A 9,659-nucleotide genomic window follows, 5' to 3' on the forward strand; every position below is an offset into this window, starting at 1 on the left:
TTCAATTATATATATGAGAATTATATTATGCATTTTATTGTATATCTTTAAGTGTATCCATGAATATGCATGAGATTATAAGCTAGTTAATACTAATAGATAAGATATTCTATTGACCAACAAAAGATTTTTTTTTTGCTAGGTAAGAGTTCCTACATTTTTTTAAATATTTTATTTTAGGAATCTTATTTCATTTGAGAGCCTTAGATTATTGTCTAAATGGCCTAACGTTTGAGCCACCTCTAGCTTCAAGTCTCTAAAGTGTCATGTATATCTATTTCTCGTAAAAAAGAAGAAGGGGTCATGTCATGTATATCAGTATATCTACAATGTAACTAAAGAATTTTTGTTTACCACAAATTTGACATTGGCCGTCAGAAGATTCAGAACATTAACACGTATCTGAATGACAATTACTTCCAATTATCAACACGTGTATGAAGTATGCACGCTGAACTAAGAAGAGTTTACACCAAACACTAATAAAATTTGAAGTGGGCGGGTTTATCTAGTGACTGGCAATTTGACACCGATGCTAGTTTATAAAAAAAGTGCTGATGAAGTAACGACAAAAAATCCTTCTCAAAAAAAAAAAAAAAGGTAACGACAAGAAATTGTTTTTTTAATGGGAAAAGCTAGACAATTTTTGAACATTAGGAACATAATTCTAGCCAGCGGAAAGGACATATATATTTTTTAATCAATTTATTAACAAACGTGATGGCTTACTTGGCTTTATACTGATTGATTTTCGTTGAAAGTGTATTCAAATATAATTATACCTAGAAAAGGTTAGGAAAAAAAAATTTAAAAAGTTGTATATATAAAAAAAGAAAAGGTAAAAGTTAAAAGTAAAAAAAAAAAAAAAAAATGCTTAAACGAAAAGACACTTAGATTATACTAAGTAAGCTACTTAATTGATAATAATTCTAGTACTACATAGAATGTTATAACTTTTATTATAATTATTTTACGTGATAGATTGTGATTGATTGCATGTCACTTTCACATAAAATCATTACTTTTTTTCCATTATTTATAGTTTTTCATGAGGATAGTTATGACAAAAGTTGTGATTTAAGCTGTGATCCTCCAATTTTTGTCTACTTAATAGTTAATATAACTGAATTCCACATCATCTCCTTAATTATATTTTTCATTATTGTAATAAAACATATGGCGAGAAGGGGACGAAGGCGTAGAAGCAGTAGCAATGTAGGGCCCACCACTAAAAAAATCTTGTATTTTGTATTCATTTTTAATTTTTTGTGAGACTCACCTCTAAAAAAATTTGTTTGATTTTGTGTTTATATTCAATTTTCATTTTATTATTATTTTCTCAAAAAAAAATTTATTTTATTATATAAAAAATAGGAATTTTTTTTTTTTGAGAAACCAGTCCATAAGTCGGACTAGGCTTTTATTAAAAATAGAAGGAAAGAGCCTTAAGGGACATCATAAAGGACCAAGGGAGTTATATCCCTAGGATAGTCAACCAAACCTGAAAATCTAAACGAACACTAGTAGCCAAAGCATTAGCTACTTTGTTACAACTACGATTAACATAACAAAAGTCTGAATGAAATAAAAGGGAAGATTGATCAATAATGTCACCAACAATGTGGCCATATAGGGACTGATCTGCCGAACCATGTTTGATAGCTTGAATCACCACCGCTGCATCACCTTCAAAAATCACATCATGGAGGCCAATCTCAATGGCAAATTGAACTACACGTCTATAAGTTAGTGCTTCTATTGTTGCTACGGATTGAGGGAGTGGAATGCGCATTGCTAGTGCACCAATGACAGCACCTTTGTTGTCGCGAATGATCACACCCAAGCCTGCTGAGTTAGTGTGCTTGAAAACTGCTCCACTGAAGTTGGCCTTGTACTGGTTTTGATATGGAGGGCTCCAGTGAAGCTAGTTCAGGACTTGGGCAATCACAGGATCTTTATCTTGACAGTTGAGGAAATCCTGTAGCATCCCAGTAGCTATGGCGAAGACCTGGTTCAGTGGGCGAGTCGAATGTTCAAGTTGAATGGCATTCCTACGGTTCTATAGAAGCCAAGCAGTGAGTGCAAAAATCTCCACTCTATAGTCTTCATGTACCTGCAAAAACCTTGAGAAAAGGTTAGTAAAATCCCCCGGAGGGGGGAAGGCCGATTAGTGAGCCCAGCTAAGAGTGCTCCACATGCTTTCTACTTCTGTACAGCCCCAAACAACATGCAGAATGTCCTCGGGATGGGTTCTGCAGATGTTGCAGCAATCAGAATGGACAATGTGGCTACGAAATAGGTTGTCCATCATAGGGAGAGAGTTATTGCAGACATGCCAAATGAAATGCTTTACCTTGTTAGGGGTTCGTAGCATCCAAACACCTCTCCAAAGGGACTTCTAGGGGTGTGGATTAGACCTACCTAGACTGCTGGCCAAAGCATCACTAGCCAATAGTTTGTAAGCACTTCGGGTAGTAAAGACACCTGAAGGCGCGTTTTTGACCAAATTAGACTATCAGGGGGCAATCTAATACTCGGGAATGCTCAAGATTACCTAAGCATCATGAGGTAAGATCAATTGCTATATATCATTAATTTTCCATGCCCTAGATTCAACATCAATAAGACTGCTTACCTTTGCATCAAGAGGGATGGAGGGAAGTGGTGAGCTAACCGACCTGTATTCATGGCCAGGGAGCCATTTGTCCTCCGTTATGCACACTGACTTACCATCCCTGATCCTCTACATCATTCCTCTTCTTACCACATCTCGGGCACTTAAAATGCTTTTCCACGCGTATGAGCCATTAGTCAAGCTTGTAGTTTCAAGAATAGAGAAATTGGGGAAGAATCTAGCTTTAAACACTTTGTGACATAGCGACTCTGGATTTTTCAACATTCTCCATACTTGCTTGGCTAACAAAGCCTCATTGAATTTCTCAATCTCCTTAAAATCCATCCCCCCCAAACTTCTTAGCTAGACAAAGGCGCTCCCACTTTACCCAGTGAACTTTCCTATTTTCAACACTATAACCCCACCAAAGCTTCTAGATCATAATCTCAATTTCTTTAATCAGACCTTTTGGAAGTCTAAAACAACTCATTGAGTATGTTGGAATGACTTGGATTACAGATTTTATAAGAACCTCTTTTCCTGCTTGTGAAAGGAGTTTTTCCTTCTAATCCTGAAGCTTCTTCCAAACACGCTCCTTAATATAGACAAAGTTTTGTTTCTTTGCTCTACCTACAAATGTAGGTAACCCCAAGTATTTCTCATATTAGCAAATAGATGGCACCCCCAGAAGTTGTTGAATACTCGCCTGAAGATCTGGTTAAGTATTATTGCTGAAGAAAATGTTGGTCTTTTCTCTGTTTATTTTCTAACTCGAACCTTTCTCATAGACTGGTAAGATGTCAAGTATAACCTGGCATTCTGACTTTTTTGCTTTGCAAAAAAGAACACTGTCATTTGCAAAGAGAAAATGAGATACCCAAGGACCAAATCTGCAAATCGACACCCCTCTAAGGGAACCATTAGATTCAACCTTATGAAGTAAGCTTTGAAGCCCCATGGCACACACTAGGAACAAATAAGGTGACAATTGGTCTCCTTGTCACAATCCCTTGTTGGGTTTGATGTGACCACCTGGAATTCCATTGAGTAATACAGAATAAGACATTGATTTAATACAAGACATGATAGTAGCCACAAACCTCCCATGAAACCCCCTGTGCACATTGCCTTTTCTAGGAAATCTCATTTAACTCTGTCATAAACTTTGCTCATGTCGAGTTTGAGAGCCATATACCCCAACTTCCCTTGGGTTTTCTACTTCAAGTAATAGAGTGTTTCAAATGTCACCAATTCATTGTCAGTAATGAGCCTTTCCGAAAGAAAAGCATTCTATGAATTAGAAACTACATATGGCAAAATTAATTTCAGACGGTTAACTAAGACTTTAGCAATGAGTTTTGTAGACCACATTATTGTGAGAGACTATGCCCTCAGCCCCGTTTTTATAGGATGTGCTGGGTCAAACCCACGTGAATGGGTGGAGTCATGTTATTGCCTCTCAAAATGGAGGTCCGACTAGTTATATTTCCCCCTTTAGATTAAGGGTTTTACAATGAAGTCGTCACTTATTTAATTATTAGAATAAATAAGAAAACCAAAATTGAAAAATTCCTCATTTTATTAATTTGTAATTAAATTTACATTGTTCATAGGAAAATTACATGACTTTGGTCCTAGATATAATCTAAGATAAAGTACATAGCTTTGTTTCTTAGTTACAATCTAAAAATTGAAAATTACAAGGATAAGCATTGGTCTATCAACCCTTGATCTAAGTTCGGAGGCTATGTTACAAGGTGGGAAGGTGTTAGGCACCCACCTTGTCCTGTAAAACTGGTCTTCTAGATTATGGTGGTCAACATTCATATTACACCATCCAATATGTTATCAATCAATTTACATGTTGAATATAATGTGTATGCATGTGATAAACTTTAATTCAATTTATTAAGTATGACATTTGGATTGAAAAATAAACTCTAGTGAATGTGTGTGGATTGTGATATCTTAGATTCAAGAATTTAAAAGAATTATTAAACAAACATCTTTTTCATGTTTTTTGATGTGGATTTAAGATCGAAACTACTATTATGCATGAACATGTGACGAACAACCAAGAACATATGAAGAACACATAAGAGCATTTAAGAACATTCAAACATATTCAAGATAATTTAAATAGTTACTATTATGCTTTAATCCTAAATTCTCATCATGGCAACACAAAAACAAGTTAGGGAAATGGATTATACCTTCATGCAAGATCTATATGGTGGAGGAGGAGACTCTTCGTAGAGGTCCTAAGGGTGGAGAAAAAGAAGAGTTATGAGAGGAAGAGTAAGTCTCAGGAAGATCAAAATATGACAAGATTACTCAACTTCACTAAAACTTAAGAGAGGAGAAAAGAGGGGTTTTTTGTGTTCTTTGAAATGAAGAAGATGGGGGGTTTATATAGTAGTGGTGGAGGAAATATGAATGGAAGACCATTTAATGAGGGTTGACAAAGAATCATGAACCTAGACCTCATTTTAGCATTTGGGGAAATTTGGTGCATTAAATGTGGAGATTGATAAGAGTAAGGAGCAAACAAAGTTCGGTTTTCCTGTAACTGCTGTAACAGCTTGTAGAGCCAATTTCAAAAAATCATATCTGACTCAATTCTGATCGGAATTGTCTCATTCTTGTGCTCAAATTGAAGCCCCAGATGTCTAGTTTCTGGGAAAATTAATCTCATTCACAGATTCAAAATTTTTTGAGAGATATTGATGAAATAGTGAGCAGAGGTCATTTGTTAGAAAATGGTTTCAGCACAATTAACATTAATAGGTCCCAAATTAGCTCCCAATTAACATTAAATGACTCCAATCACTCTCATTTCAGACTTAACTGGTTCCAAATTTACTCTAATTAAAAGATAATTGCACAAATTTCTCATTGAATAATTAATGTTTAACTATCTAGTTAATTAGGTGTGTGCAACTCTACTATATAATGTAGTCCTAACTAATCAAATTATGACACATCATTAATCTCAAATTGATTATACTTATAACTAATTGAAATCAATTTTTCATAATCACATATAGTTGGACTCAATTTGTGATGGTGCATCTCAGCCATTAAAACTTGATTTGATGATAACTTTCAATCTAATGATCCGATTCGGGCTTATGACCAATCGATTTAATCGTTACAACATCAAAATCATTTTCGTGAAATGAGATTAATGATCTAATGACTAGAATCAAGATGCATATTTTTAAGATGAAATTACCCTTTTACCCTCCATGTGAGGTTAAATGCAAGTTGCAAAATAAGGTGTCAACAATTACAAAGACTAATAGGTCTAAAATCTGAAACTTTCCTAGGATCTTTAATTTTGGGGATAAGGGCAATGAAAGTAGTGTTTAAAGATTCAGGGATAATACCTGAGTTCAGGGCCATCAAGACAACTTCAGTTACATCTTTGCCAACAATATGCCGAAAAGATTTATACAAAATGGGGGACATACCATCCAGACTTGGAGTAGTTGGGGGTGCCATCTGGTTGAGTGCTTTTTGGATCTCCTTTGCCATGTAGGGTGGAACCAGCCTACTATTCATCTCCTCAGTGACAGAAGGGAGTATGCCACTTAAGATTTCATCAAACCCGTGGGATTCGAAGTAGTGAACATATTAGTGAAATAGTTATCAACCAAGCTGCCCATAAAGTCTTCATCTTCAAACTAGTGGCCAAACTCATCCTCAAACCCCAGTATGTAATTTATTTTGTTACGTTGATTGGCCCTATAGTGGAAGTACCTAGTATTTTGGTCATCCTCCTTCAACCACTCAATATGGGATCTTTGTTTCTACATTGCTTCTTCTTTTGCCTTAAGCACTTGGATGTCATCACGGAGCACATGAATCTGAGTGGGGTTTGTTCTGTACAGACCAGCTTCTTTGTCATCACACAAATCCTTTAACTTCTTAGCTAGAGTAGTCCTCACTTGCCCAAAAGTGACACGGTTCCAAATCTTAAGGTTTTCTTGATAGGTGGAGATTTTTTATGACAACACACACTCTAGCACTATGTCATTCACATCTGCCCATAATTCTTTAATCACATCCTCACAAGTTTTATCTTTTAGCCACATTGCCTCAAATCTAAATGGTCGCCCTTTCTTATAAAACTGTTTTTGCTCAGCATCTGAAATAAGGAGAATCGGTCTATAGTCTGAATGGAAGCACTCCAAGTGGTGAATTTGAGATGTAGGAAAACAAAGGATCTAGTCCACTATTGCTACCCCATGATCTAGCTAGATCCATACATTTTGATCTCTCGGTCTTCTGTTACACTAAGTGAATGGGAAGCCATTAAACCCAATGTCTTTGAAACCACAAAAATCTAAAGCATCTCGAAACCCCTGCATCTGTCTCTCAGGTCGATCCAACCATCCTTGTTTCTCTTCTAGTTTAAGAATCTCATTGAAATCCCCCACACAAAACCATGGTAGGGTGAGTCATTGGCTCAAATCTCTAAGCAAATTCCAGAAATTTTCCCGAATGGCTATATTAGGGTCCCTATAGAAACCTGTGAAACTTCAGGCATCATCCATTCCTTGATTCACCACCCCATCAATATGATTATCAGAAGATGTAAGTACATCCAAGTCTATATCATCTTTCCACAGTAAAGCTAGCCCACCACCCCTGTTATGATGGGGTACAACAAAAAAATTAACAAACTGCATCTTACAGCTAATCCTCACAATAACCTCCTTTTCAACCTTGGTCTCTATTAGGAAGACCAATTTGGGATCTTTGTGGCTAATTAAAGAAACCATTTTGGCTTCTGTCTATGGGTTCCCAAGCCCATAACAGTTCCAGCTAAGATAACTCATTGGGCTTGGTGGTGTTGGAGACCAGAAACCACCTGAATATTTTCTTTGTTCACACCACTCACTGCAATCACATGTTTCTTTTTTTTGGCCATAAGATCTAAGAGCTCCAACGCTGGTCTACGACTCTCTTAGTCATCCATATTAATACTTGTACTATTTTCCCCACCTTCTCGTGCCAATTTTTTCCATGTTTTCTTGGACTCCAATGGAATTGTTGTTACTACCTGAAAGTGAAAGGACTAGCCAACCCTTTCATATCTACTACCTCCCTAGCAACATGCTCCAAAGTATGTGGGGTTGTGAGATTAGGTTGCTTACCTCCCAAAACTGCTATCTCCCTATTCAAGTCCACCATATCCACAGCAGACGTCTTTGGAAAGACTTCAATGGTATTAGAGAAATGGGAGAAATCCATACATGTTGGCTCGGCATCCATGGTTGTTACATCATCCAAAAACTGGTCCATGCCATCCACATTATCTTCACTACATGCAAAGCCCCTCCGATCATTCGGTACCTTGGTTGACAATTTTTTTTCTCCATAGTTGGCCCTTTTTTCCACTGTGGTATCCCACGAGAGCTGCCTAAGACCACCACAACAGTTTTTTGAGATTGCCTTATTGGGTCAGCACGTAACCATTCTCTATACTGTTGATCGTCTTTCTTCAATTTCCCCTTACCTTGAAGCCACACTGCATAATCTCTCTCACTATGGTTTACCCTTCTGCACCAATAGCAGAAGTTAGGAAGTTGTTCCAATTTGAGAAGAGCCCAGCCGACATGCTCCCTTGCAGACCACAACTTGCAACACCTTGGGAGAGGCTTGGTGATATCTATATTAACGCAAATTCGCAAGAACTCACCACCCTTGCCATCTTCTTTCGGATCAGCCACTTGCATTATAGACCTGATGGTATTACCTACTGCTTCATCCGTCTCCGATGTTAGATATTGTTCTAGAATATTATGGAGTTGCACCCAAAATGTAGCAGAATCAAAGGCTAGCAAGGGAACTGATTCCACATCCATAGCACGTTGAAATACTACCATACTTTTATCATAAGACCACGGTTCAAACTCCAGCACTTTTTCTAAATCCATCGCATCACCGAACTCAAATAACAAAACGTTCCCACTGATGTCTCTGATCTTAAACTCACCAATCGGCTTCCATAGCGGTTTGAAAGTCCAAGCCACTACTTCAGCATTCACCATTCTCTTGGTAAAAAAATTTGCAGCTAATCGAAAAATACTCACCTCTCTTTTTCAGGGTACATCAACCCCGTGTCCTTCTTCTTTCGTGAGCAAAAACTGGGACCAAAGATCGTCAATGTTTGCCATGGTGCAAATAAGAGGGAGAAACAAGAAACCAACAACAGAATAGAGAAAAGAACTAGGAAAACCACTCACCATCCTACTAGACCCAAGGGCTGAGGGGCACTAAGAAACCTCCATGACGGGAAGGACGAAATTCTACACACGGCTCCAGGAGACCTAGCTAGAGAAAACCCTAACAAAGAAACCCTAGACAGTGTGAGAAAAAAAAAAAAAAAAAAAAAAAAAAAAAAAAAAAAAGGATAATTACACTAAACCCACCTGTGGTTTGGCCCGAAATCACTTTGCCTACCCGTGGTTTAAAAAGTGTCACTTAACCCACCTAAGGTACGTTCCATTTGTTTTTCGTAACTCACCTCTATTAAAATCAGGGGTAAATAGGTATTTTTGCTCAAATTTTTTGTCTTTATCCCCCCCCCCCCAAAAAAAAAAAAAAGAGCACAAAAATGTAAGAGAAACAAGATCAAAAAGGGAGGGTTTTGAGGTAAAAAGAGAGTACAACAATGGCAAGACCCATTTGCTTTTGGCTACAGTACTTTGTGTTCTTGATGTTCATAGGCCCCATCGTTTCTTATGCTTTGCCATGGTCACCACGACCACCACAGTCTCACCAAGGTGAAACCTTTTTTCTTTCCATCTTTTACTTTCTTTCTTCTTTTTCTCAGCAGTTACTTAGAAGTTTTAGGAAAGAAAAGAGAAGATATGCAACTAATGCTAAAAACTTCTGCTTTTTCTCAGAAACCAAATAGTTGCTATGCCTTTATGTGCTCTATTCTGCTGGAATTGACACAACTATGTGGCTTTATTGAAGTTAAAACAAAAGAACCATGATGGGATTCACATATATTATTCTTGTTTATATTTCT

The 9,659-nt window shown here is 37.1% G+C and overlaps 1 protein-coding gene across 1 annotated transcript; it reads right to left on the reverse strand.

The window, feature by feature from the left end:
* Nucleotides 1-1,474: 1,474 nt before the first annotated feature.
* LOC126719456 (uncharacterized) lies at nt 1,475-2,959 on the reverse strand. The gene is made up of 2 exons (XM_050422005.1): nt 2,765-2,959; nt 1,475-1,924 (listed from the first exon to the last, which is right to left on the reverse strand). Exons 1-2 carry the CDS (start codon nt 2,957-2,959, stop codon nt 1,475-1,477), a joined length of 645 nt encoding a protein of 214 aa, XP_050277962.1.
* Nucleotides 2,960-9,659: the final 6,700 nt, after the last annotated feature.

The sequence above is a fragment of the Quercus robur genome, chromosome 3 (assembly GCF_932294415.1).
Source record: "Quercus robur chromosome 3, dhQueRobu3.1, whole genome shotgun sequence".
Classification (NCBI taxonomy): domain Eukaryota; kingdom Viridiplantae; phylum Streptophyta; class Magnoliopsida; order Fagales; family Fagaceae; genus Quercus; species Quercus robur.

Bases quoted from the DNA above. Each gene is read 5' to 3' on its own strand.
- LOC126719456 (XM_050422005.1), bottom strand. From the start codon at position 2,959: ATGGATTTTAAGGAGATTGAGAAATTCAATGAGGCTTTGTTAGCCAAG. The intron at 1,925-2,764 runs GTAAGAAGAGGA...GTCCTGAACTAG, and splicing joins TTTTAAGTGCCCGAGATGTG to CTTCACTGGAGCCCTCCATA.